The sequence below is a fragment of the Mercurialis annua genome, linkage group LG4, assembly GCF_937616625.2.
Source record: "Mercurialis annua linkage group LG4, ddMerAnnu1.2, whole genome shotgun sequence".
In the NCBI taxonomy this organism is placed as follows: Eukaryota; Viridiplantae; Streptophyta; class Magnoliopsida; order Malpighiales; family Euphorbiaceae; genus Mercurialis; species Mercurialis annua.
Genome location: NC_065573.1, coordinates 40,664,286 through 40,691,716, shown reverse-complemented (window position 1 = coordinate 40,691,716; position 27,431 = coordinate 40,664,286). Strand labels below are relative to the sequence as shown.

At 32.7% G+C, this 27,431-nt stretch overlaps 4 protein-coding genes across 5 annotated transcripts; 2 read left to right on the top strand and 2 right to left on the bottom strand.

Moving 5' to 3' along the window:
- The first annotated feature begins 1,260 nt into the window (after nt 1-1,260).
- On the top strand, nt 1,261-3,202 carry LOC126676815 (sugar transport protein 1-like). Its single transcript, XM_050371105.2, has 4 exons — nt 1,261-1,456; nt 1,548-1,873; nt 1,955-2,581; nt 2,670-3,202. Exons 1-4 carry the CDS (start codon nt 1,321-1,323, stop codon nt 3,108-3,110), a joined length of 1,530 nt encoding a protein of 509 aa, XP_050227062.1. The 5' UTR covers nt 1,261-1,320; the 3' UTR covers nt 3,111-3,202.
- A 487-nt stretch (nt 3,203-3,689) lies between these two features.
- LOC126677464 (dynamin-related protein 5A) lies at nt 3,690-9,530 on the bottom strand. The gene is made up of 16 exons (XM_050372097.2): nt 9,120-9,530; nt 8,850-8,913; nt 8,655-8,762; nt 8,435-8,536; nt 8,217-8,267; nt 7,877-7,938; nt 7,548-7,638; nt 7,284-7,348; nt 6,155-6,349; nt 5,925-6,044; nt 5,736-5,806; nt 5,405-5,630; nt 4,835-4,885; nt 4,388-4,616; nt 4,162-4,301; nt 3,690-4,062 (listed from the first exon to the last, which is right to left on the bottom strand). The coding sequence occupies exons 1-16, from the start codon at nt 9,246-9,248 to the stop codon at nt 3,934-3,936; spliced, it is 1,833 nt and encodes a 610-aa protein (XP_050228054.1). The 5' UTR covers nt 9,249-9,530; the 3' UTR covers nt 3,690-3,933.
- Nucleotides 9,531-17,386: 7,856 nt separating this feature from the next.
- On the top strand, nt 17,387-19,264 carry LOC126678159 (transcription factor MYBC1). 2 transcript variants are annotated; one of them, XM_050373048.2, is made up of 2 exons: nt 17,387-17,656; nt 17,745-19,264. In XM_050373048.2, the coding sequence occupies exon 2, from the start codon at nt 17,753-17,755 to the stop codon at nt 18,674-18,676; it is 924 nt and encodes a 307-aa protein (XP_050229005.1). In that variant the 5' UTR covers nt 17,387-17,656; nt 17,745-17,752; the 3' UTR covers nt 18,677-19,264. The 2 variants fall into 2 exon arrangements, with proteins under 2 accessions (XP_050229005.1, XP_050229006.1); XM_050373049.2 differs by having other exon boundaries at nt 17,387-18,682; nt 18,757-19,264.
- A 1,748-nt stretch (nt 19,265-21,012) lies between these two features.
- LOC126676975 (UDP-glucose 4-epimerase 5-like) lies at nt 21,013-24,612 on the bottom strand. The gene is made up of 9 exons (XM_050371361.2): nt 24,158-24,612; nt 23,623-23,672; nt 23,130-23,265; nt 22,925-23,026; nt 22,592-22,819; nt 22,393-22,471; nt 21,827-21,909; nt 21,623-21,714; nt 21,013-21,412 (listed from the first exon to the last, which is right to left on the bottom strand). Exons 1-9 carry the CDS (start codon nt 24,344-24,346, stop codon nt 21,319-21,321), a joined length of 1,053 nt encoding a protein of 350 aa, XP_050227318.1. The 5' UTR covers nt 24,347-24,612; the 3' UTR covers nt 21,013-21,318.
- Between the last annotated feature and the right edge of the window lie 2,819 nt (nt 24,613-27,431).

The window sequence follows — 27,431 nt, the reverse complement described above, 5'->3', positions numbered from 1 at the left end:
TAATTTAAAACAAAACACTCACTATTTTAATATGTACTACAATTTTAGTTAAATAGACAACTACATAAAACGGAGATGACACGTCATTAAAATGATGGCAATCTTGTAAAGTCGTTTATTATTTATTTACACATTTTAATAGTAATATTATAAGATTGCCATCATTTTAATGACGTGTCATTATGTAATAGGTTTAGCGCACATATTACGTGGTGGACTAAGTTTACTTAAAAATTTCTCTAATTGATTATTACATTTATTATTACCACGTGTCACATAATAAATAGATGATTTATAGTCTTACACGGCGAACTAAATTCACGTAATAAATTCTCCTTAAAACTACTCTTCGTTGCCATTCGCTTTCGGGTGAGAAAGATTTGTTTTAATTTTTCACTATGAAAATTCATTTATAATGTGTTTTTGTAAAGAAATTTAAATTGTTTTTGCGATTGCATGGATAAATTTTTAGTTCCATTAAGATTTTATTGGCTTGAGTTTTAGTGATGCAGATTCTCAATGAATTCAAAATTATGATTTCTTAATTCTAGATTTTTGTGCTAATTTGAGTTTGGTAGTTGTAGTTTTTTTTTTATGAATTAACATTTTATTTAGTTTCATTGTCCTTTATGGTTAAAATGTTCGGGTGAGTTTTCTAATTGCTTGACTATAATTTTACCAAAAAGAAATAATTTATTATTTTTTGTCAGTAAATAAATTTATAAATTAAATTTTAATTTACTTAATATATTAATATTTATTTATAAATACCGTTATAGTAATTTAATTTATTTTGAGTTTAATGCGTGCAAAATACAAGCTTAAAACAAATTTTGAATAGCATATAATTGTATGTCCATCTCGTTCATCCCTAGAATAAATGTATACTCATATATTCACTCGAGCCGTTTAAGTCCATCTGTTTTAGGTCGGATTTGAATATTTATTTTTATCTTACGGCCAGTTTGAATTCGAAATAAGCTCGCCTTTTATAAATAAATATTAAAAAAGTCCGATGACAGTCCTTATAAATATAACATCTACCGATCCCTAAAAAAAAGGCAATTAAAGAACAATTACAAGTAAAGCAACTCTAATTAGGAATTTTGAAAAGAAAAAGAAAACTCTAATTAGGAATAGTGTCTTAATTAAGATACAATTTCTTAGTCCTGATCGGTTTAGGAAATAAGTGCCTCTCTTCACTATATATACAGATATAGCTGTGACTTGTAAACTCAGTTCATAATCCTTTTCTTCTTAATTCATCAAAAAAAAAAAATCCTTTTCTTCTTAATTTTTCTACGCTCTAAGTAGAAAAAAATGGCCGGAGGAGGAGATATTGGTTCGACTGACCCAAGCAAAACGTACCCCGGAAAACTAACTTTCAAGGTAATATATACTTGCATTCTCGCAGCCACCGGAGGTCTAATCTTCGGCTATGATTTGGGTATTTCAGGTACGTAGTTATTCACTCTACTCCATACAAATTCTAGCTAGCTTTTGATTTTTTTACTATAAATTAATTATACGTGCATGGATTTGTGTAGGTGGTGTTACTTCCATGGATTCGTTTTTGAAGGAATTTTTTCCAAAGGTTTACCGAAGAGAATCATCACTTACGCCATCAGACGATCAGTACTGCAGATTCAACGACGAGACACTGACGCTCTTTACGTCATCTTTATATGTAGCGGCTCTTTTTTCATCTATAGGGTTTTCACATGTAACTCGGTATTTGGGTCGCCGGGTTACGATGATGAGCAGTGGTGTTCTGTTTGCCATCGGTGCTCTCTTGAATGGCTTTGCTAGCCATCTCTGGATGCTTTACGTTGGTCGAGCTTTCCTCGGTTTAGGTATCGGCGCTGCCAATCAGGTACTCCCTCTGCCCTAATTTATAGTAGGCAAACTTTTTTTATGTATTCCATGCTAATAATATTTTGATTTGGTTGTGCAGTCCGTGCCAATTTATCTATCAGAAGTGGCACCATACAATTACAGGGGGGCACTGAACATGTTGTTCCAATTCTCCATAACAATTGGAATTTTAGTAGCCAATCTTCTCAACTATTTTTTGGCTGACATGAAAGGAGGAAAAGGATGGAGATACAGTTTAGGGTTAGCTGTTGTTCCTGCTGCGATCATCTTGTTGGGATCGTTTCTTCTTCCCGAGACTCCCAATTCTTTGATCGAGACTGGCAAACCAGAAAAAGCCAAGACACAGCTTCAGAAACTACGTGGCGTCCCCAATGTCGACGAAGAGTTCGACGATATAGTAGCAGCCAGTGATGCAGCTCGGGGTGTTGATGCTTGGAAAAATATTTTAAGAAGACGATACAGACCGCAGCTTGTTATGGCGATTTGTATTCCGATGTTTCAACAGCTTACGGGGATGAATGTGATCGTGTTTTACGCTCCGGTTTTGTTTAAGACTATGGGATTTGGAAGTAATGCTTCTCTCGCTTCTTCTTTGATTACTGGTGTTGTTAACGCCCTTGCTACTTTGGTTTCCATTGCTGCCGTCGATAAGGTCGGCAGGAGATTGCTTTTCATCGTCGGCGGCTTACAGATGCTTTTGTTCCAGGTCAATATTTATCTCAGCATTTTTAGTATTCGTTAGTTTTAATATCCGTGTTTACTATTATTAATTAATGCGCATCTTAATTATACAGATTATTGTGGCGATTGCGATCGGTGTGAAATTTGGAGTCTCCGGAAATCCAGGAGAATTGCAGAAGTGGTACGCCGGAATTGTGGTTGCAGCTATATGTTGTTATGTTGCCGGATTTGCATGGTCATGGGGTCCGCTCGGCTGGTTAGTACCAAGTGAAATCTTCCCGTTGGAAATCCGATCAGCCGCTCAAAGTATCAACGTTTCAGTAAACATGATCTTCACCTTTCTCATCGCACAAATCTTCACGGCGATGCTTTGCCATTTGAAGTTTGGGCTGTTCATGGTGTTCGCCGCCTGTGTGGTGGTTATGGTCACCTTTATTTACTTCTACTTGCCGGAGACTAAGGGCATACCGATTGAAGAGATGGCCAGTGTATGGAAGAATCATCCTCGCTGGAAACACTACTTTGATGATGAAGTTGATGATCGCAAAAGTTGAAGAATTTGAGATTAACTAGTTACCTTTTTAATTAGATCTATCAACTTTGCTCTCACTCTCTCTAAGCAATACAGAGAGATTTTGTTTTGTTTTTTTTAAGTTTTAATTTGCTCTTTTTTTAATAGATTTTGTTTTCCTGAATTTGATTTAAATATACTATTATTAGTCATACATTTAATTTCTTTAAAATTTGACTAATTATTTGAATTAATTTGTGTTTTGAGGGTGCATTTTGTACTGTGATTAGTAAAAGTACAGAATTTAGAATATATAATTTAGGGTGAATGGAAACTCAAAACTATTAAAAAAATAAGTTAAGGAATGTTATATGCCTAAATATATACTTAAAATTGTAAATGTTTGTTTTATCAAAATAAAAATGAAAGCCTAAATATGCACTTAAAACTGTGAATGTTTGTTTGTCTGTGCCCCTTTTTACTTTTTAGCCAGTTTGGATACTTACAAAAATGTTATACAACTTAAAAGATCAATACATCCCCCATAAGTCGTGCAAAACAAATGGCTTGTCAAAACAGCCACTACGCAAATTAGTGCCTCAAACTATTACAAGATGAACTATGCACAATGCAGATGTTGAGCATGAAAAATTAATAGCAAATTCGTATATCATACTACTACATATTTGTATAGCATAGGCCAAGGAAATAAACCCAACCCTTTTGTTAACTAGTAGCACATTACAACCCAAAAATAGAAAAGACTCGGAGCTCCCCTCCTTCCCCGGTACATATAACAAATGAAAGAATAACACAGCCAGCAAGCCTAGTATCTTAAAACAAGAATGTTTTAACTGCTGCGTATCCTACTTAGACCAAGCGACTGTATCAATCTCCGCTTGAGCACTCCTGTACAACTCCAGTCTTTTCGAAAGTGCAGCGCGCCGCTCCATCACTGCTGGATCCTCATTCAACAATGATGACAGATATTTTTGCTGCAGAGATAAGTTAGGTTGTGAGTTACATTTATTAATCTCATTTTATTGTCAGAATTAGACAATTAGATAAAAGTAGAAAGAGGATATATTACTTACGTCCATTTTTCCCAGTTCGGTGAAGAAATGGTCGAGCAGGCTTCGTTTGGCCTCTCGCACTTGACAGTAAACGATGGACTTAGGAATGGAATTACGAAGACTTGCACACACCATATTCACATACGATAGAACCGTCGATCCTGAACAGAATAGTAAAAATTCACGGTTTAACAGTGATACAGCAGCATTGCTATTTAAGAAAAATAAATGTAACGATAAAATTTACCAATTCGTCTAAGATACGAGTCATTGTATCTATCGAATATTGAATGTGTGGGATTGCCACCCTTGTCAACATCTTGAGGAAGCTTCCTGAAGAAATCAACTGTCAAGTAGCTGTGCTCCATGTCAACTAGCTTAAGTGTAGCTTTCCTACTTTCCTCTCTCATTCTTTCAAGCGACTCAACCGCCGCATTCCCAACCTCCACTCGAAGAGCAGGATATTGCTTTAACTCCTGAGATAACCAAAACGAATCAAAGTTTAGCTAACAGTTTTAGATATCAAGGCGAAGGATATGGGTTTTTCTATTGGCCAAAAACAATAAGCATTAAAAACAGGTAGCCCTGCATGATTATGCCCTGTAAGCTTTACCATGCAGCAACCCTCGCAGTATGCTGCATGCATAAAAGTAGCAAGTGCATCAAGGAAGCAACTAGATTCGAAGGAACATACCGGAGTCTCACTGATAGCCTTGTGAATCAGCTCCTTCAATAAACCATGAACCTGGATTTGATAACAATCAAGAATTAAGCGTGGAGAACAACAATTCTATTCATTATGCTCACACCATCCCAAACTCCATTTTGCATAGTTGAAAATAAAGTAGTTTAGACTTTGCAGCCATCAATATACATCATGTATTAAAGGTGAATTTGGAAAATCAGTTATCAATCTTCTTCATTGAAGCAACATCTGTATAACTGATTACAAACTAACTCAAGAGAAATCAGTCATGAGAAAAGTGGTAATATCACTATCCTGTTCAGAAGAAAATCTCATATATCAGGGAAAAGCAGAGAATTATGAACAAACAAAATAAGACAAATCAAGTTAAAGAAATTATTTATACGGAATAAGCAATTATCTTTTCTGAGAAACAGAACGAGGGCATAAGCTTCAAGACAAAAAGATATTGCATAAGAAAAATAATACGATTATAGTGGATTGGTAAGTTAAAAAGACAAGTAAAACATTCATAATGTCAAGTAGAGTTTTAATATTTTTGGAAACATTTATGCATACCGCATCAACAGCTGCCTCAGCAGGACCTCTAATGGTAACTATAGAAGATTCGATGAGACGACGGTATCCTTGTTCAGGAGCTATCAAATGAGGTTGATATCCATCAGCTTCAGTAATCAGTTTACGAATATTTTCCATCGAAAGTTGCTTGTCAAACTGCAACCTTTTTAAAGCAGCAGGAATTTGGTTATCGAAAACATTATATATTTTTTCACCACCAGGTCGCCTGTCAAGATATCAGCAAAAAAATCCTTTAACAGAGTAAAGATGAATATAGAAAATAAGATTCCAATAACAGATTAAAAAAATAACTTAATATAATTTTACATACACTCCATCAAGATGCTCTTGGTATATTGAGTAAAACATACGACATATCTCCATGATTGTGTACAACTTTCCCTGAAAGTCAAATGCCGTGATTCTTAGCAATTCTTGCAAATATGAGAAAGGAATACCTGGTCGGCTTGACATTAAAAAGCAGCATTTTGAAACAGAAATGGCCAAAAAAAAGACTTACCCCAGCATCAACAGCAACAGGCTTTCCAAGACGACTAAATTCAGATTCCAGTTCAGCGATTGTTTTGTTGATAAGGGACTGGATGCCTGGGATTCTGGACTTGATTACAGTTTCCAAATGCTGAGATATAAAAACCAAGTGAAAATTATGTTAACTCAATCCTTACAATGGAATTAAAGCATTGTGAGCAAGTGAGATATAAACCCAAAGAGGAATGGACACCACCCTACCTTTGATAGCACCTTTGCTAGATGCTCAGAACCCATTCTTGAAGCAAGGTGTTTGTACTCTACTGTGTTGGCAAAATACTCGCGCTCTCTACGACGAGCCGCAATCATGTCAACATTCTTGTTGATATCAGCTTGGGAGCGATTCACAACACCAACCCAAGGAAATTTTAGCCGATAAGCTTTTCCTTCCAGTATCTAAAAAAATTCAAACTGTGATTAAAGAGTATCATAGCAAAACATTTTTAACAGCAATATAATTTAGCATCCCAAGCATGTCCAAATCAGCAGGTGGATGATGACCCCTAGAACTGTGGGAGAAAGATTTTGGTGCCCCATCTAACGACTGCTATTACTTTTAGCAATAAAGCAATTCTATTAGCGGGATCCTCGTGCAATCTTAATTGGCTCCCGTGCTTCCCCAATTTCGGAAGCCCATAATCCAGTCACTTTTAAATCTGAAATTTTATATCGCAAGTGGTAGCAAAAAAAATGGCAGGGACTTGTAATTATGCTGAGGACGCGCCTTGGTGCAATGGTAAAATTGCTTCTTTGTTCACCTATAGGTCACGGGTTTGCGGCGTGGAAACAACCTATTTGTATTTGCAAGGGAAAGGTTACATATAAATACACAACCACCCCTATCCCGCAATAGCCAGGGAGCACTCGTGCACCGGATGATTCCTTTAACACTTGTAATTCTGCAACTAATAAGTATTTTCTCACATTTTCTAATATATTGGTACGTGTGTCCTCTAAGTGTGTTTCATTAAATTTGCTTACTTTTCAAATAATAATGTATTATCAAGTACTATAAGTTAAAAGCACACATGATAATTCCCAAGTATGATGTCCTTCTCTCAATCACTCTTAGTGTAGCTTCCACTTCTGTTTCTTTTTTCCTTTCCAATTCATTTTCTTAAACTTGTATGAAGTGACATCTTAATCAATCTTATCTAAGATGCATATTTCACAGAATTAAAGCAGGTCAATTTGCACATAAAGATTATCCCCCTCGACTAACTAAGTACAAAGTACTCCAATGCATCCAAAAGTGTGGTATTAGACCACATTCTTAAGCTATGTAAATTAATTAAATATTTAAACAGCAGTCAAGACTAAGCCAGTTTACCTCGACTGCATCAGTACCCTTATCCATAAGATCAATCTTTGTCAAGACCCCAAGAGTTCTCTCTCCTGAGAAACAAATAAAACAACAATATATTATAAACTTTTAAGGGACCATATACTCTTAACTTGTGGAATAATAGGATAACAACATTTGCTGATTGCCCTTGTGATTTAAATTTCAACACATCCAACCTTTGAACTGAGAAACCAAAATTTGAGGGAAAAAAGGCATTATAAGCATATTAATATAATTGCATAAGCTAACCTGTAGGATCCACCTCACGAGATATTTTTATTGCATCAGATGTTGCAAGATCTTGATTTGCAGGTGAAATGGCCAGAATTATACTGTTGGGCTGCATAATGTTTTTGTCAAATAACATTGTCAGCATTGAAAATCTACAGCCTTCAGTAAAATGATTTTTAAGCCCAACATATTAGTCCAAAAAATGAAAAAACAATCCTAATCCAACTTAATTCCAAAAAATGTCTGCCTCTTGTCAGGAGTCAAGAAAATGAAAAAACAATCCTAATCCAACTTAATTCCAATTCTTAGACAATTTTTTCCTAAGTAGTATTTGAGATGTATGTTACCTTCTCAATGTAGGAGCGAACCATATTTTCAATGTCAAGCACAATACTATCCGGTTGCCCTTCTACATTGCACAAAACACATCGAATCAGAAACAGTGCAGAACAATGACCCATAGCTGTGTTATTAGTACCAATAAAAGATAAGGAGGCTAATTTAGAGGCATTTACTTCTTGAACTAGCTGATTTAGAAAAGTAAGAACTAATTTCATTTGACGTGATCGAACAAGTAAAAGGCCCTTTTATCTTTCTTCTTAGGCTTATATGAAACCAAACATAAAGCAAGAGAGAAGAAAGCATAGAGATAAATAGCAAGTAAAGACTAGGACACATGCAACTTACCAACAGCCACTTTTGTAAGCCCAGGAAGATCAATCAACGTCAAATTTACAACTGCCAAGATTGAAAAAATTACATGTTAATTCTAATTAAAAAAAAAGAGTTATGTTCATATTGAAACATAAATTGGTTAGAAGTAAAATATAAAACAGTTCATTAGATGCTCACATGTAAGGTAAACCAATTTATGACTAATTACAGCAACAGATGCCACCTCTTACCATTCGGAGAGTATATGCTCAGATGAATTGGAACAGTAGAGATTTGTTTTGAACGACCAGTCTCTCTATCGGTCTCATCTTGAATCTCCTTCCGAACGGCAGCTGCACAAATACAATTAACATGGGCAAACAGAACAAAGTAAGAGAACTAACAAAACACTAGAGCACATTTAATCAATGCGAGCAGCACAATAATAATCATATTGGTAAAGAAACATACCAAAGTCGGTGAATCTCTTCCTAGGGAGGTGAAGGAACTCAGCGTATTCTCTGGTACCTTCATCACTCTTATGAAGCTGTAACACGAGAGGACGACGAGTAACAATACCTAAACAAACACATTGAATACACAGTAAGGATAAACTTAGAGTAAATAATTAAATTAGTGTATAAACATTGAAATTCAACCAATTACCGGATCCACGAGGCAAAAAATCCTTTCCGACAATGCTTTCTAACACTGATGACTTTCCTGAACTCTGTTAAAGCAATTAAAAAACATAAACACAAAAATTAGCACAGTTTTAATTCTTAGAAATGCTAATTAATAATAAAAAAATAACCGTCAGCTGGTTTAGTCAAAGCTAAATCAAATCACTTAGACTAGACAGTCTTCTCTAGGAAGCTAAATCTTAACTAACTTCTTAAAGAAAACCTAATTGAAAAGGATCAATAGAGAGTTCACCTGGCCACCGACGACGGCAATAGCAGGCAAAGAGTCCCAAAGAGTAGGCAATGCGCTAGCTTCACCGTGATCACCGAGAGCAGTACATGCTCTTTGTATTTTATTAACCAGAGAAATCAAATTATCCATTTACAATCAGCTAAGCAAACAGATACGATCGGCGGTAACGGTAGCGGTGAAGTCCGATCAGATCGTGTAGATCTGATGACTTGAGAGCAACAAACGGCACCGTTTGTCGGTAGGAAATGGATCTGTGAAAAAGGAGTTGCCGCCTAAGAGAGATGGCTTGAGTTAGAAGTTTTGAAGAGATGAAGAGAGAGAAGCGCGTTTTGAATTGGGGAAAGAAAGGGGTTTAAAGGAGAGTATTTATTTGAGCTTGACTTGAGTTGAGTTCGACAAAAATAAATGGAGAGAAGAAAGGCTAAAGAAAAGGATGAAATTGAAAAATATCTAAAAAATTTAGTTTTTCAAAATTAAGGAGAATAAATCTTATACCTAAAATAATAGTAGTAACTAGTCGTAAGCCCGCGCATTTGCGCGAATCAAATTAAAAATTAATTTAAATAATAATTTTATCAAAAAATAATATGAAAAAAATCGATACAATTTTACATTTTATATTTTTATCTATTGTTTCGAAATATGTTTTTATTTCTCTCAAATTTGCTTACATGATTCAATTGTTTTTTTCTTTTTGCAATTTCTAATAAAAAGAATTATTTTTTTATCATAAAGTATGTACTCGATAACCTTTTAACGAAGATTGCATACGTGTTGCTTTTTTATAAGACTACTTTCGATAACAAAATCCTTATACTATTTTTTTGCGAAAAATTGCAATAGTATATTTACTTTAAGCTCTTTTATATTTTAGTAGCATATCATTTTAAAAAAAAAATTATATATGAATTTATAAAAAGAAATCAAGATTTAAATTCTTTATATACTTTGAATTTTGTTTTGCAGCGTAGAACTAAATTATCTATACAAACCATAGTAGATTAGATTATATTTTATTTACAACTATAAATAATTTATTAATTTTGTATTTAAATTAGAATTCTATAAATCACAATTACATCTATTTCTAAAAGACTTACAAACATAATCTTGGACTTTTCATAATTTTAATTTCAGTTGCATTTTATTTATCAAAATAACAATTAAAACGACAATAAAACAATACAATTAATATAAAAAATTGTCATAATATATAGATGAATAATTTAATATTTACATTATTTTCCAACCCAATAATTATTTGTATGAAAAAGTATTTAATTAATATTTTTTAACTAAGTTTTTATTTAGTTTACGGAGTGAGTTTTTAACAAATTTTTAATTTAATTAAAGTTTGTTTGAATTTCACGTGATTGAGATAACTGTAAAACAATTGATCAATAATTAGATTAATTACATTGACATATCATCATTGTCTATGCTTAATGCAATTCTTAGTCTTATCATCACTTTTTGAGTTGTAAGATTTATTTATTTAAGTTATTTTATGTGAGAATTGTAAATTTAATTGCTATATAATTATGAATAATTTAATTTATTTTTTATACTTTTTCACATTATATATGAATTTTATTCCCCTAAATATATAGATTATGTTTTTCAAAAAAATACATAAATCAGGATCAAAAACAACAATAATCAACTAATAATATGAATTTTCATTATCTTTTAGTTGTCTTCTCCTCTTTAAAATAACACCTATGTGAAATTTGTAAAATAAATTTGATACATAAATTTTCCTTGCTCAAGTTTAAACTACGAAAACATCTCCTAATAAAATTGGACAATTTTAAGTATGAAAAGTAAAAGCTTTGAGTTTGACTGTAGACTAACAGAATAGAATTTGCCCTAAGACTAACTCTCAAAACATCGATGTCGCGCGCCAATAGCATCTGCAAAAGTCTTTTCTCACTGTTTAGTGTCTTCAGAACTGCAGAAAATGAAGGATGTTAACTTCACTACATCAATCCTAGGGCTGATAATCATCAACGGTCCTCGACCTTTACCCTTAACTTCCGTAAACCCCCTATACTTTCAAAAGCTTCCCTAAACCCCCCAACCTTTGTGGCGGCGCCATTCACGGTCTTTATGGACGAAAAACCCTTACAAAAAAGAAATTGGCGGCGCCACGTCATCTGACATGTCATAATTTTTTTAAATAAAAACCCCAAAATACCCCTAAAATAAGATAATCAAACCAAAACTCAATCATATTCGATCTAACCAAACGAAAACCAAACTAAACTAACCAAACCACCATCCACCCGCCGCCGGTACAGTCACCGGTCGTCATCTCCGACGACCATCTGTTCTTAGAACAGATCTGGAAACCCAGATCTAGTAACAGATCTGCAAACCCATATCTGTTCTTGGAACAGATCTGATCTGTTCTTAGAACAGATCTACAGATTTGTTCTAAGAACAGATCCGTCTTCTCAGGCGAACTGGAGGTGGCGACCGGAGGTGGCGGAGGTGGCGGCCGGAGGTGGTGGCCGGGCCGGCGGCTGTTGTTGGTCAGATGGTTTGATTAGGCTGTTTTGGGTTTGGTTAGATTAGATTAGGGTGTTTTGGTTTAATTTTGATTTGGTTAAATTAAGGGTGTTTTGGGGTTTTTGAATATTTTTGGATTTATGATGATGTGGCGCCGCCAATTTTTTCTTTTTTTTTTGCGCCGCCAGCCGCCAATTTTTTTGTAGGGATATTATCGTCCATAAGTACCGTGAATAAGCGCCGCCACAAAGGTTGGGGGTTTAGGAAAGCTTTTGAAAGTATAGGGGGTTTAGGGAAGTTTTTGAAAGTATAGGGGTTTACGGAAGATAAGGGTAAAGGTCAAGGACCGTTGATGATTATTAGCCCAATCCTAACCGTCTCTTTGTTTTGAAAAACCTCTCAAACTCTAGTAAGTTTTTTCTTTTTGTTCATTTGGGAGGTGGTTTTTGGTCATTTTTGGCCAAAAATTACCTCCCCAATCTCTCTAATTCAGTTTTTAGTCTTTTCCATAGTTTTTGTCTTTAATTTTGAATAAAATTTCTTTTTTGGCCAATTTTGGTCTAGATCTAGAAATTATTTTCTATCTTAGTATCTTAATTTTATTAGATCTGTTCTAATCGAAATTAAGAGTAGTTTTTTTCATCGTTGGAGATGAAATTGTTTTTTGCGATGCAAGCGACTTGGATCTCTAAAACAATTAGAGCCACCATCTTACGACGGATTTCACCAAATATCGGTGTGTTTTGCGTCAGTATAGATGATGTCTTTAATGTTCAAGAGAAGAGATATGTCACAGAAGATGTGATTAGGGACTTTAACGATGAAGTTATAGCTGCTAGTTTTAGCAGTCGTGCGATTAAAGTTAGTATTATCATGGCAAGCGAAGCTAATCTAATTCCCTTTATTTTAAAGGTTGTAATGGATGCCTTCAACAACAATTATTTGATTTGTAATATAATCAGTTTGATAACACATGACTACTTTATCTTAATTGAGATGCATACATGTTGTTTTAATTACGATAGAAAATCTCATGTGGTAGCATATGACTATTTTAGTTTATCGAATTGGTTGGGGCATGTCCCTTCAATTATCAAATTCTATGTACTGGCTGATCAATCAGCTTTTGATTAATAGAACTTTTATTTCAACAAAAAAAAACTTCACTACATCAATCTAAAACTGAAATGATGAAATGAAAAAATGGCAACATTCTAAAAATCCAATTTTTATGCGCTTAGTGAATGCTTTGTTGTTCTTAGGGAGTTTTCCATCAGAACAATATCCAATATTTATTGCATTTGTCTCGTTCATTCATTTCCAATCTCGCACAAAATATAAGGACAATTACCATATTTTATTTTAAGAACAATAAATAATCATCATCCAGCTGACCTTCGTCTAATTGAAAATTCTTTACTTTCGAAATAATTGATCTCACTTTTAGAGCCTTTGTCTATACCAACATAAATCAATCGATATATAAATAAAATAGGCCTAATTACTCAAAAAACCCTCACCTTTAATTTTTTTTTCAATTCCACCCCGACGTTGAAAATTTGTCAATTTTACCCGCTTTTGAATTTTCCGTTTTCAATTGTACCCCAATTTTTTAATTTTTATTAATTTTTTAACTTAAATGATAAAATCATTCAATTAACTAAGTTTAAACATGAAATTAAATTATTTTTTATTCAAAAAAGTACAAATAAGTTCTTTGTTTTTAAAAACTAACTAAAACTCATAATCATATTAACACTAACTTAAATTCTTAATTAATTTTACTAAATTTAAATAAATTTTAAAAACGTACAATTAATATATGCTAGACATGGAGAATATTTTAAACAAATTTCCAAACGAAAAAGACGTTAATTTAATTTTTCAGGATACAATTGAAACACAAAAATTCAAAATAGGGTAAAATTGACAAATTTTCAACGTCAGGGTATGATTGAAAAGGGGTTAAAAGGTCGGGTTTTTTTAAGACATTAGACCAATAAAATAAGATGCTCGTGGAATATTATGGATAGTAAAATAAAAAATTTTGAGAAAAAAATTCAAAAGAGCCTAATTACTTTATTTCACTAAATCAATCTAAAGAATATGACAAAAGACATAAATATGGATTTTATTTTTATGTTTGTATCTCTTATACCCATTTCAATAAACACTTTATGAGCTTTAGCTACAATATTACATTCAGTATAAATACAATACCATGGAGCTAATGCCCAATATCAATTTCTTAAGCAAATCAAATTTGAGAAAATGTAAAATTTGGCACACCTAAATTGTCCAAAACATGAAATTATAAAACAAATATATCACTGAAACTGAGTTTACATCAATGAACTTCCAATGGTAATGTTCTATAATTGCCAGTATATAAATAAAATTCAATCCACTGTTTTGTATATACTAAGATTCTGAAAAATCAAGTTCATACATCGGATGGTAATGTTTCTCGGCTCATAATGTCTAATATTTAAAACATTGTAGAAATACGTTATACATACCTGAGTTCCAAGTCCCTCGTCTAGTCTTTATGCCATATTATACATAGGTTTAGGACTTAAAAAAACCCCATAATTTTCTCATCAGATTGTGGATTTAAAATATAGGCTATAGTATTAGCTATAAAGATAAAATAACTTGCAAAAAATTCAGCTTGTACAAAAACAATCAGAATATCAACAGATTCTTACTGAAGTTGTTCGCTCTTCATAAATCAACCAAGCAAGGGAGACTTGCAAAATTCAAACCTTGAAGGACACAATTAAAACTGGTTGAAGTATTATAATAATATTTTCAAAATAATATATATAAAAATTATAAACTGGGTAAATAGAAATCACAAACCAATACAAATTATTTTTCAGAAAACATAAAATGAGGCAAGTGGACATTGATTATGTAAGAGTTTTTATAAACAAAGACCACAATGCACCTTTAAATTTAAGCATGATATCAGAAAATATATCAAGATCTTTTTGTTTTCGTACGACCAAAATATTTTTTGCAGTTTAAATTGAAAAACTTACATTAAGAATTCATGAGCAAGAGTCCATTGCATTCATCTAAATTCTCAAACCAAATTTCTGTATGTCTTCTCTATCCACATCTAGTTTTACTTTTCATAGAATAAGTTGAATTATACTTTAATTTAACTTTATTATTTATTTTCAACTTTTTTCATGATACGTGGGTTCAACTAAATTAAATCAGTTGATGAAAGTAAAACACATTAAAAAGAATGAAAGAATAAAGGAATTTAAGTAATCTTGCATTGAAATTGATTTATCCGAAAGCCTAAATAACTAATGAAACTATGAACAAAATAGTAAGTTAGCTAAATAATAATCCTCAAACTTTTCAATTCAATGATATATACAATAACTGCATCTTCAAATTATTCAAATAATCTCTTCTAAAATATCGAAATTAAAGTACTTCAATTTATAATATAAATGAAACTAACTCAGCAATTCAATATCATTCAAAATAAACCTTAGAACAACTAAAAATACCTTTAATTTGCTGGAAAAAAAATTAGCAGGGTACTCGGTAGAATCTGGAGAAAAAAAGAGTAAATAGTAAAATAATGGTGTTATTGATATTGACATTGACATTGAATTAAAAATAAATAGAATAAGTAGTTTATATTGATTAGGATATTGATAGAGATTAGAATTCATAATAAAATTTTATTTAAATAATTAAATTAAAATAAGTATTTTAGAAATGGTGGGAACTGATGAGAATGCTTTATTTGGTGAGAATGAATGAGAGCGCTCCGTTGGTCCTCTCAATTATATAATATATAGATAATTAACTTTTACAGTTCATATGGTAAAAATTGTAAGTTTAATAATCAAAAAAATAAGTAACTTTTGAATTTATTTTGAAAATGTTTAATAAAAACAAAATCTATTGAAATATAAATGAAGTTTATCATCATATGCAATAGTAATTTACTCTTAAATTTGAAGCACTTAGTTTTTAGCTCAAAATGTTAATTCAATGATTAATTCTTAAACTTTAAATTATTTTGTCTTAAATAAACTTTAACATTTACTACTTCTTTTCCAAATATTTGGTTAATATATTAGATCCTACTACTTTAATATATTAGATTCTATAAACTTTAATTTTATATTAAAGTTAAATGTATTTATAATAAAGTTTAGTATCTAATGTTCTAAATATAAATAATTTTTTAATAAATGTGGTAGTATTTAGAATAATTTATTTATTTTTCTCAAAAATATTTTTAAATATTATAATCATCACTGCTATGTTGGAATCTATTTTGAAATAGAGAAGGGTCCACCAAATTTTGAAATTAGAGAGCAACAACGGCATAAATGTTCTTTCTAAGGCCAAATGCCATAAAGTAGTAAAATTCATAAAACAATAATGAATATTTTTTTGCTGCTATCCAATTTTGTTCAAATTCCCATTCTTGCCCGTTGCTGAGTTTTGTGGTTATTAAATTTGAATTTGAATTTTAGATTGCCATAAGAAATGCAATAATTTATGAGCCAGTTGAATATAGTCCTTGTCTTTGTCCTGCCTTACAAGGTTATGTTTTTACGTGGATAATAAAGAGTACAATCCTGGGTATAAAATATTGGCAAAATGCTTTATTTGATCCCATTATTTATCCGTTTATTGACACTAAATTCTTCCGCTTTTATTAGTTAATATTGAGCCCCTAATCTTTTAATCTTTTAATTTTGTAATATTAAATTTCTCCGTCACCAAAATTCACATTCAATAATTATTTGAATTAGTATTATTTGTAAGAATTACACTATATATTGTTATTGATTAATAAAAATACTATTGAGCCCATCTTTCTATTTTTGCAATTAGGCTTTAAGATGGAATTCGATCCACCAAAGGTCTAACTCCATCGAAGGCCTATCTCAAACCAAGAGCCATGAACTTTGAATTAAGTCATATTTGATTCATAAAATATGTGTCAAATGATATAGTTATTCTATATAAAACACTTTTTTAAAAATCGGACCGGATTGGACGGTTTAACCGGCTCAACCGTAAATGGACCATTTGTCCGGTCCAATTTATCTATCAGAACTGGAAATCTGATCCAACCGGAATGGACCGCTAAAATCGGAATGAACCGGCAATTGAAAAACCGGATTGAACCGGCCAGTTCTACTAATAAATTTAAATTTTCAATAGTAATGTCACTTTCTTTTTATATTTTCTATGTTAAATAGTATTTGCTGTCTAAACTACCATAATAGATTTGCTATAATTGGATCACCTTCCATAAACAAACATAAAGCAACAATTTTTTTAAAAAATGGTACGAAAAGAAAAAGATTTGTTAAAATTTAATCGCCTTTCACAAACTAAAATAAAGAAACAAATATTTTTAAAATGGTATGTAAAGACATAAATTTCAGCTAAAATGGAGCAATTAATATGTTGTTATATATGAATAAGTTGTGACTTTCCAAAACAAGATATAAATCAATGGTTACTTCCAAATAAAACATGGAAAGAAGAAAAATTTCAAGTAAAATCCCAAAATTAAAGTATTATGCTTCCATATGTATAGAATCAAATTAGAAAGAATAAATAAACTTGTGGTATTTACCACTGTTATTGCATCGTTTCTTCTTATAAAAAAATAAATAAAACGTCTATTATTTCTATTTTTATCTTCTGAAACCTCCAATCCAAGCACCCCAAATTTTATCGTTGTCTTTAAAAGGCAAAAAAAAAAAAAAGGATTGATAACAAAAAAAAGAGGAGGAGAATTCAGAAAACAAAAAAACCAGACAGTTCTGTAATCACAACCTCAATTTTTGATAATCAGCTTCATCAATTCTTCCCAATATCTGATCGCCCAGTTTTGTGAATGAGAAGCTAATCAAGATTGGCCATAGTCAAAATTCCCTCGTTGACTTTCCCAATTCCGTCAATTTTTGAAGAAGGGTTAGGGTTTCTCTGCTATTGGATTCTTAGTACATTCTTCTCTTCAAACTCGGGTAACTCCTAATTTTGATTATTTATTTACTGTACTGCTTTAGTTTCTTGTAAGGTTATAGTAAGTGAGGGAATTCTGTGATTTATTAGAGGAAGAAATGAGAGAGGATGATTCGAATTGGTTTTCAAAATGGGAAGATGAACTTCCATCACCTGAAGATCTTATGCCTCTATCTCAAACCCTAATTACTCCTGATCTTGCTTTAGCTTTTGATATTAGAACCCCAACTCCCAATTCCAATAACCCTTCCTCACTCCATCACCATCCCAATCAAAATCAAATTCAAAATCAGCACCATCAGCCCCCACCGCCTCCTCCTCTTTCCACCTCCCCTTCCCCCACCAATCCCTTGGCCTCCCAACCGAGTTCCGCTGAATATGCTGCTGATTCGGCTGACATGGGTTCTGGGGCTGCTGGTGATGAACCTGCGAGAACGCTTAAAAGACCTCGTCTTGTTTGGACCCCGCAGCTTCATAAGAGATTTGTTGATGCTGTTGCCCACTTGGGGATTAAAAATGCTGTCCCGAAAACTATAATGCAGCTTATGAGTGTTGATGGGTTGACTAGAGAAAATGTTGCTAGTCATCTACAGAAGTATAGATTGTATTTGAAACGAATGCAGGGTTTGTCTTCTGGTGTTAATGGTGGTGCTGCTTCTGCCTCTGATGCTGCTACTGAACACTTGTTTGCGAGTTCTCCTGTGCCTGCTCACTTCTTGCATCCAGGGAGGCCTAATTCAGATCATTTTCTGCCGTTTGTTCCCGTGGCGGCCCTTCAACACCATCATCACCAGCAGCAGATGGCAGCTGCAGTGGGACATCCCCAATTGCAGACACAGTACCATAGGCAGATGGGCCACTTTGGTTCACCTCCAAATGGGCAGTTTGAGCATCCATTTTTGGCTAGGCAGTCGCAGCACAGGATGGGGCAAGCAGTGCACAATACTGTGGAGGATTTGGAATCTGCGAATGGGAATGGAGGGAGGAGGGTTCTCACACTTTTTCCTACAGGGGATGATTGAGTCTGGGTAATCGTTTGTTGATCTTTCTTTTCTCTGCTTTTATTAGCTGATGGTTTTTACTGGTAGTTGGCTGTTTGTAGTTGTTGATGCTGTTGCTGTTGGTAATTGAAGGTAGAAACTGGTCTTGGCTTTCCATCTCAAGACTCAATTGTGTTTAGTTGCTCATCTGGAGTAATTGGGATGGATGGTAGTGCCAATTATGACACTCTTCAATGTAATTAAAATGTTGGTACTCCCATGTCAGCTTCTTGAGATGGATACTCAAAATGATGCATTCTGGCATCTTGTGATATCGGGTCAACCTGGATATGGTAGAGGGTTTGCTTATTTTGGGTATCAAGTTGTTACGAGGGAGGTTTATCTGAATATCGTGGTTGTGGACGAGGATAAATGAAGTTATGTTCTCTGGGTGTTGCCACATTCAGCACTTTTATTAGTTCAATGTTGTGTAGAGGTTAGGGGTGAGCAAAATTATGAACTGGCTGAACCGATAACTTTCGGTCGGTTCGGTGGTAAATTCAGGCTCTTGAAAACGGTATTATATTTTATGTAGTTCTTTAAATATTAAGTTTTCATTTGATCGCTTAATTTTATTATAAGCCTAATAACTTGCTTTTTTAAGGATTGGAGAACATTTAATGGATAGATGATAACTTAAAACAAGGTATAAACATAGATTTATTTGATGTTTTGTTTGTTGATGTGGTTGTTTTGCTTTTGTTTTCAAGATTGGCTTTTGTTATTTGCTGCTGTTTCTGCTCAATTGCTGGTGGTGGTGTTGTTCCTTACGAGTTGTTGTGATGCATTGCTCAATAATTTTTTGAAATTGCAAAGTATTTTGTTAAGAAATTTGGCTATGAATGGTGGTTTAGAATTTTGGTTATGAATGCAAGAACATTTCAACTTGATGATCTGTTTAGAGTTTTGGTTATGCATGTGTAGTTTTCTCAATCATATTACTAAATATGTTTTATGTTGGAATTAGGCTAGCATTTGTTTACCCCTTACTGATTCAATTCATTCATTACCGATGGTTGCTTCTGGTGAAGTTCTCTTACATTGAACTTTTGATTGATGGCTTTAACAGTTCAGGTTACATTCTTTTAACATAGGTTAGAGAGTAGGATGCCAATAAATAGCTCATATAACCGGTTAATGCTTCGTATTTAGTTACAATTACCACAATCTTTGGTTTGGTCAGTTTTGGTTTTAATCGAACCGGCTGAATGCTGGCCCTAGTAGAGGTTGTTGTACTTTGTGTTATGACTTCATAGCTTAGACTGTTAAATTAAATTCGAAAATGTTTTATTTTATGTTTATATAAAATGATTGTTCATTCATGAATATACACATGTTTATGTATATTTTTGCAAATGTTCCTTGCATCCTTACATCTCCATCACATGTCTCACTATATTAATGCATCTCTTATGATAGTTAACCAATAAACTAAATGAAGTATCAATCAAATAATGTTGTGTTTTAGAACATGCTCTATTGCTGTCCTCCTAAATTTATATTGATCTACTCATCTTGAAGTTGGAGGTATTATCTGTGGAATTTTGGTGTATTCTTGTGTTGATATGTAGATATTAGTTTACATATTCCCCTTCATCATCACTCTGTGCTGTATCATACTGAATGTTACATACTTATAATGGCGCATCTAAGTGTTTGTTTTTAATAATTTTATTTTTATTATAGTCAAGTATTTTTTTTTCACATGACAATAATTAAATGGTTGATTATTGTAGGGAACTTTTAACATGTAGGCAATGTCAAGCTCAATAGATTTAATAGTGAGGGAAATGATTCTAAATAAAACTAAAAAAAATAAATCAAATTTTAAATAACAAGATGATTTTTCTAATGAAATTGATAAAAACGTCAAATCTTTGAATAATATGGGTTGTTAGGTCTATTTTTAAATATCTTATTTTCTCTTCAATTAGAAAAATATTTGTTTTATCAAAAATTCAAAATACATTTCTTTTTTCATATTTTCTCTTAGTTTTCATGTTAGGTTTGTATCTGGTATTTTCTTTTCTTTGAATATCTATATCGTTATTTTTGAGTTCATGTTTCTGAATTCTGAACCATTAATCTGCGTTCGGCCACCGACTTTTATATAAATAACTGCATATTAGTGAAGTGGCATCCTTGGTGAATTATTAACGGAAACTTGAAGATTGTACAGTTGGGTAGATTTTGGTCAAAAAAAGAAATAAATGCGATGGCACTGAAATGGTTCGTAGTCTATGAGATTACGACTGATAAAGAAGCAATCCACAGATTCAACGATGAAGAATCATAAAAAGAAGATTACACAAATAATATAATTAGAAAGATTATTTACTCATTGAGAAAAGGAGTACAATTATCTAATAATTCCCCTGGAAAATAATTTAGCCCTATAAAAGTCACTGCACCAGTGTCCCTCAAGAAGGGATCAGTTCTAAAGAGTATGGACCTTTTTATGTAAATCTATGGACGAGGATGGGTAAGGCAGCTTATTTATGGATGATAACACAAACTATATGTTTATCAGCTTTAATATTTCTACCAGAATAGTTCCTAATTTCTGTAGGTTTGGCGGGTAAAAAAATACTAGACTAGAGTCTAATAGTGTAACTATTTTCATCTCACTTTGTAGTGTCAGCAGATCCATACCCATACGGGTTTTTGCTGGCCCAGTTTGATTGGTCCCTACACATCTCATCGATACCGTATTTTGCCCTGCAAAGGAAATAACACAAGTTAGACACACGTAATCCGTTTAATTTTTGTATCGTATTAGTATTTATTAATGAGTCGTGTTCATATCGTATCAATCATAGTGAGTTAACATGACACAAACTCGATTACATGCCTTTTCATCATTTCATTCCCACAATTGTCACTAAAACAGTAATACTAATGCAACAATTTCAACAAAAGCAGACTTACTTCCAATTCAATTCACGTTCAGCCTTATCTGTTGATGCATAAACAATTTCAGCATCACCAGCTCGTCTACCGGCCGTTACAAGAGGAATTTTCTGCCATTGCACCATCACAGTGAGACAGATCAGGCATGAAACAGACCAAGAAATAAATTGTACAGATCTAATAAACAGGTGCAGCTCGATCTGAATGAAAATGGAATAATACCTTTCCAGATGCCTTTTCAAATGCTGCTACCATTTCCAAAACTGATGTTCCTTTTCCTGTTCCTAAGTTGTATACCTCACAACCTGTAAAACATTTTCATGAGACCAATATCACTGAATAAGGATCAAAAATGAAATATTATTCATGAATCATGATCAAAGTTTTCTCTATATCATATCGCAATTCCATTTAAGATCCGAAAAACTACAAGAACACAAAAACAGTAGCACAAAGCAGACACCATTATGAGCTTTCACAGAGCACTCTAATGTTGTTGAGATGTGATATGTCGAGGCTTCGAGGCTTTGCATTACAAAAGAAAGTTTAAGTGATATTAAGGTAACCAATTTATCACTAGGCACAACTAGACACCTCAACAACTACCAAATCCAAACATATGAAACCACCCAACAATTCGATATGAAGAAATAAATTGCAGTACAGAGAAATCACCCCAAGCACCCGTCAGCCAGAACAACCACGCAGTCGATAAGATAAAAGTAACAACGGAAAATGAAAAAACTATAACAAAGTACTGCAAGAATGATCATGATCGCAGCAAGTACCTATTGTAGCATCGGAGAGTTTACGCAATGCAGCAATGTGGCCATCTGCTAGATCAACTACATGAATATAGTCACGTACCTGAAAGGATAAAAAAATCATCAGTATACAGGAAGATATATTGTCGTGGAGACATTTCTCAATACATGAAACATGGTAAGTTGATTGAACAGAAGGAACATCATAGCAATAGAAACATACCCCAGTACCATCCTTGGTTGAATAGTCAGTTCCATAGACAGTCAAATGCGGTCTCCTACCAACAGCAACCTGCTGCACATATGGCATAAGATTGTTTGGAATTCCACGGGGATCCTCACCAATGTGTCCGCTGGGGTGTGCGCCAACAGGATTGAAGTATCTCAGCAATATGATTTTCCATTCAGGATCAGCACCATAGATATCACGGCATATCTCTTCAATGAAAAGCTGAGACATCATACTCATCAGTTTCTCTTCATTTTTCAAAAGGAACTGAGCTAATTGATATCTGGCTAGAACAGAGTGTTCACCTCATGGATATCAGTAACATACCTTAGTTCGTCCATATGGGTTTGCAGCTGACAATGGGAATTCCTCTGTACAAGGAACCTCTTTTGGCCAGCCATAAACAGTAGCTGATGATGAAAACACAAGCTGATAGCAATCCAAAATGAAGAAAACTTTTTAGTCCACCAACTCCACATTCACAAAGATTAAAACTTGTAAAAGAAGAATCCACAAGTAAACAAAAACAAACCTTTTTGCATCCATGAGCAGCCATCACTTCAAGCAATATAATAGTACCAACAAGATTATTATTAAAATAAAGCAATGGCTTCGCCACGCTCTCACCGACAGCTTTGAGTCCAGCAAAATGAATGACGGCATCAAATCTACAATGTTAAAACAAACAGAGAATAACTAAAAAGTATAAAAACATAAAATAAGTATTCTATTCGTTATAACCGTCTTAATAATATATTTCTCCTAAAAAATATTCTTTTTTCTTAAATAAAAAAAAATTATCCCTTCACATTCAGAGCATCGAATAACGCAAATGCAATGAAATATTAAAAACTAATACTCCAGAATATATACACTACAGTTCATTATAGCCTTACATGTGGCTTCCCAGCAGTATATTATTAATTAATAATACAGCCACAACACAATGACAGAGTGTTAGAAAGAAAGAAAAAAGTAAGAAATACAAATCGACAAAATAGAATTAATCAAAAAACTAATCGTACTTATTCTGAGAGAAAATTGTTTCTAGAGCTGGTTTGTCCCTCAGGTCAACCTGCACATTAAAAAATCGAAAAAACACAGAATCTAAAATATCAGAAAACCATCATAAAATCAGTTACATAATTACACAGCACAAAAAAGGGCCCATTCACATAATTATATACAATTATTTTTTTATCTAATTACTTTAATAATTAATAGTTTAATTTTTAATTGACTGAACACTGCCCCAGTCGAAACCGAGACCTCAGAAATGGACTATCTATTTATAAATTAAAATTTAAAAGTGAATAAAACTAATGACAATTATATAATCAGATTTTTAATTTCAGTTCTAAAAACAATGTTATGCAATCATTATTATTAACTGACAAAAGTTTCCAGCCAGAAACAGCCGCGTTTCATTAAACTATTCATTTCTACAGTTAATTCGACCGGAATTGAATAAAATTAAATAAACGAACAATTAAAACGGAATTGAAATATTAAAAAACATTAATTAATTAAAAGCGGTAGACAAAGTGACAAACAACGAACCTGATGAAACGAGAGGCTGTTACTGTGTTCGGCAGCGAGTTCTTTAACGCGTTTTAGAGCAATTTCAGAAGAGTTATCAAGATTATCAACGACGACGACGGAGTAACCGCCTAAAAGAAGCTGAAGAACGGTATGACTGCCGATATAACCGGCGCCGCCGGTGACGAGAATTGTACCGTTGGTTGTCATGTTGACGAGGACAGTAATTAAACCGCCGCAAGAGAGAGAGAAAAGAGAGCGAGTTATAGTGAGTTAAGAACGCGGTGGTGAGTTATGAGCAAGAAAATGAATGAAATCGAAGTATTTATATAAGAATGAAATCACGAGGAATAGGCTGGAAAATAAGAACGAAACGGAAAGTGGAAAAACTCGAATTAACTTTTTAATTTAATTAATTAAAAGAAAGAATTGCCACGTAGGATAGGATGGTCTGTTACAGATCGTTAATAGAAGAGTGAAGAGTTATAGAGGCTTTCAGATTCTCTGGTGTTGCGTTTGTTTGTGAAAAAGATGCTTCTTTTTTTAGAAAGTTACCGAATTACCCTTGTTTTTGTGACTGATTTTTTAGTTAGAATTTTGTCCACCTGGCATCTTTCTATTCGTCCACGGTTCATAAGTTTCGTTATGGATTTTGACCGTTTTAATAGGAGGATAAGGAAATGTTTGGGTAGTTGAGATTTTATCATTCTATCATCATGATTTTGAGTTAATCCTATTCTTTTTTTGGCTTGATATCTTTATATACCAAATCTTCTTTATGAGATTAATTTTAACTAAAAAATTTAAAATCATCACATTTAGTCTATTCTAATGGTTTATGTGTCAATTGTACTCAATTTTGAAAATAATCATATTTTTAGTAGCATGACAACCAATTGAAGGACCTAACTTGATAAAGAAAAGTTCTGGTTATTTGTAAAAATGGTTATAATTGACAGATAAATTTCCAAAACGGATTAAATAACGTAATTTTGAAAATTTTGATTATAATTGACCTCAAAAAGAAAACTTCGGTATGTTTAAGATATTAATTACTCCCTCCGTCCCACTTAAGAAGGGACATACCTCTTTTACACATAGATTAAGAAAATATTAATTACTCTTGGTTTTTCTTATTTTACCCCTATTAATTATTGTCTTGTAGTTTGTGTGAAGAGTATTAACTTTAATTATAGAAAGAGAAAATAGGGGTATAAGAGAGAATTCCTTGTAAAATGGCACAAAATTCATGATTTGGCCTTCTTATGTGGGACAAAAAAAATTGAGATATGTCCCTTCTTAAACGGGACGGAGGGAGTATTTCTTTCTTGTATTGATTTAATTTACTTTTACAGCTTTTGCAATTAATTTTTATTCTTTTTTGATGCACATTAAATGTTTTTAATTAGTCGTACAAATAAGCAAAAGAGCGTATTAAATTTTTCATTAAATAGAGCTAAAAATGGTAGTACTTCTAAAGCTATTGTAAAGCAAGAAGAAAACTTGTATTTTTTCCATTATTGCTACATGCATACATGGGACAGCTTTGCAATTCGAAAATGGTAATACCTCAATTATTTTAATAAAATGATACTATCTTTTTGTGATGGAAAAAAACTTAAAATGTTTTAAAAGTAGCGTTGGATTGCTTGTTTTAGTACATTTCATGTAGCTTTGCGCAATTAGCATCAATTAAAAATATTAGGTCTTTTTTCCGTTTGATTTCATTTTTTTATTGCAAATCAGTCATGCACTTCCTGCAATATCAAATGTATATAGTAGGGCATAATTAATAAGAATTAAATACATACATATATAAATTTTATGAGTGGATATTAAATAGCATATTGAATGAAAACAGAGAATTTTATCATTTATAAAGCATGGATAATATTCTGACTTTTATATTTTGGTTTTGGAATTGTTCCATCATAAATCCATACGTGTCTATGATCAAAATAAATCTGATCCTTTGTCCCACCTTTTTATGTGAGAATGTTGTGCACGAAACTGCAAAACCTTTTATTAATAAAGAAATCTAATTCCTATAGATGAACACTCTAAAACCTAATTACATACGATAATCAAATGTCAGCAAAATGAAAAAAAAATTAATTTTTTTAACATTTGATTGCTACAGTCGATACAACTTTCATGAACTAGTAGATAAAAAAATTCCTATATTTATAGGTATCTATTAGAATAGTGTGCTATTTTAGTTAGTAAACTCATATTTAACGTGATTGTTGATGTTAGTGGCACATAAACTCACTTGAATTATAGGGAGTAAGGATGTTGTATTGATGGACGACTTCGATAGATCAGTACTACAAGATCGTCTACCTCGTTGTATTGATGGACGACTTCGATAGATCAGTACTACAAGATCGTCTACCTCGTTGTATTGATGGACGACTTCGATAGATCAGTACTACAAGATTGTCTACCTCGTTTGGTAATCCGATTATGATAAATCGTCAAATTTCTCACTAGTATTTATAAAATTTAATTCATAGCCATAAAGTTTCTCAAATATATTAAAGACAATAATAGCAATTTGCTGGTTTAACAAGTTCATAATTTACAATACCCCTTGCATAAAAAAAACAAGTTCATAATTGGAGCATTATTGGAAAAGTATGTTAATTGAATAATAATTCATCTTTGTTTATCTCTCAATCACATGTAGTAGATTACATGCTACACTTTTGTTGATCACTTTATCATAATTATTCGGCTTCCAATTATTTTTAAAATGCTCCTCACTTTTTACACACAAAGTTAGCCAAAGACTAATGGCCTCACTATGATCTCTTTTTTCCTTCTCTACTCCAATAAGTCATGATAACATAATTTAAGGGAAAAAAGATCATTAGACCTAATATATTGGGTCAAATATAACAGCACAACCTTATTAGCTGAGCTACTTGACCGACCAAAAAGTCAAGGTTCATGTCATCCATAAATTCATCACAAGTGTACTCAACTAATAAGATGTCTAATAGAATATCAAAAGTGGAATGATATGCAAAGAAAATGTTGATTCCACCAGAAATAAAGAAAAAAAATCAACAGAGTAGCAGATTCTCAGAAGATTTACGAAGTAGCAGATTCGATCAACCTTTTCTATAAAACAAATTATGGATCGTTCTTTTAGTTCTTAATCCTAGCTAAGCAGTCCAAGCATTCTTATTTCTTGGTGATTATGACATAATGGAAGTGTGAGAGGGGTTCTATTTGTACACATACTATTTTTTTTTGACAGAATTGTACAAATACTTATGCACCACAAAAC

Coding starts and splice junctions, on each gene's coding strand:
- LOC126676815 (XM_050371105.2), top strand. CDS start 1,321: ATGGCCGGAGGAGGAGATATTGGTTCGACTGACCCAAGCAAAACGTAC. Junction 1,457..1,547: donor CTATGATTTGGGTATTTCAG/GTACGTAGTTAT, acceptor GGATTTGTGTAG/GTGGTGTTACTTCCATGGAT. Junction 2,582..2,669: donor TACAGATGCTTTTGTTCCAG/GTCAATATTTAT, acceptor TTAATTATACAG/ATTATTGTGGCGATTGCGAT.
- LOC126677464 (XM_050372097.2), bottom strand. CDS start 9,248: ATGGATAATTTGATTTCTCTGGTTAATAAAATACAAAGAGCATGTACT. Junction 4,617..4,834: donor AGGCTATCAGTGAGACTCCG/GTATGTTCCTTC, acceptor TGGTTATCTCAG/GAGTTAAAGCAATATCCTGC. Junction 4,063..4,161: donor CCGAACTGGGAAAAATGGAC/GTAAGTAATATA, acceptor TTATCTCTGCAG/CAAAAATATCTGTCATCATT.
- LOC126678159 (XM_050373048.2), top strand. CDS start 17,753: ATGAGAGAGGATGATTCGAATTGGTTTTCAAAATGGGAAGATGAACTT.
- LOC126676975 (XM_050371361.2), bottom strand. CDS start 24,346: ATGACAACCAACGGTACAATTCTCGTCACCGGCGGCGCCGGTTATATC. Junction 23,027..23,129: donor CTGCTCATGGATGCAAAAAG/GTTTGTTTTTGT, acceptor GATTGCTATCAG/CTTGTGTTTTCATCATCAGC. Junction 21,715..21,826: donor TTGAAAAGGCATCTGGAAAG/GTATTATTCCAT, acceptor GTGCAATGGCAG/AAAATTCCTCTTGTAACGGC.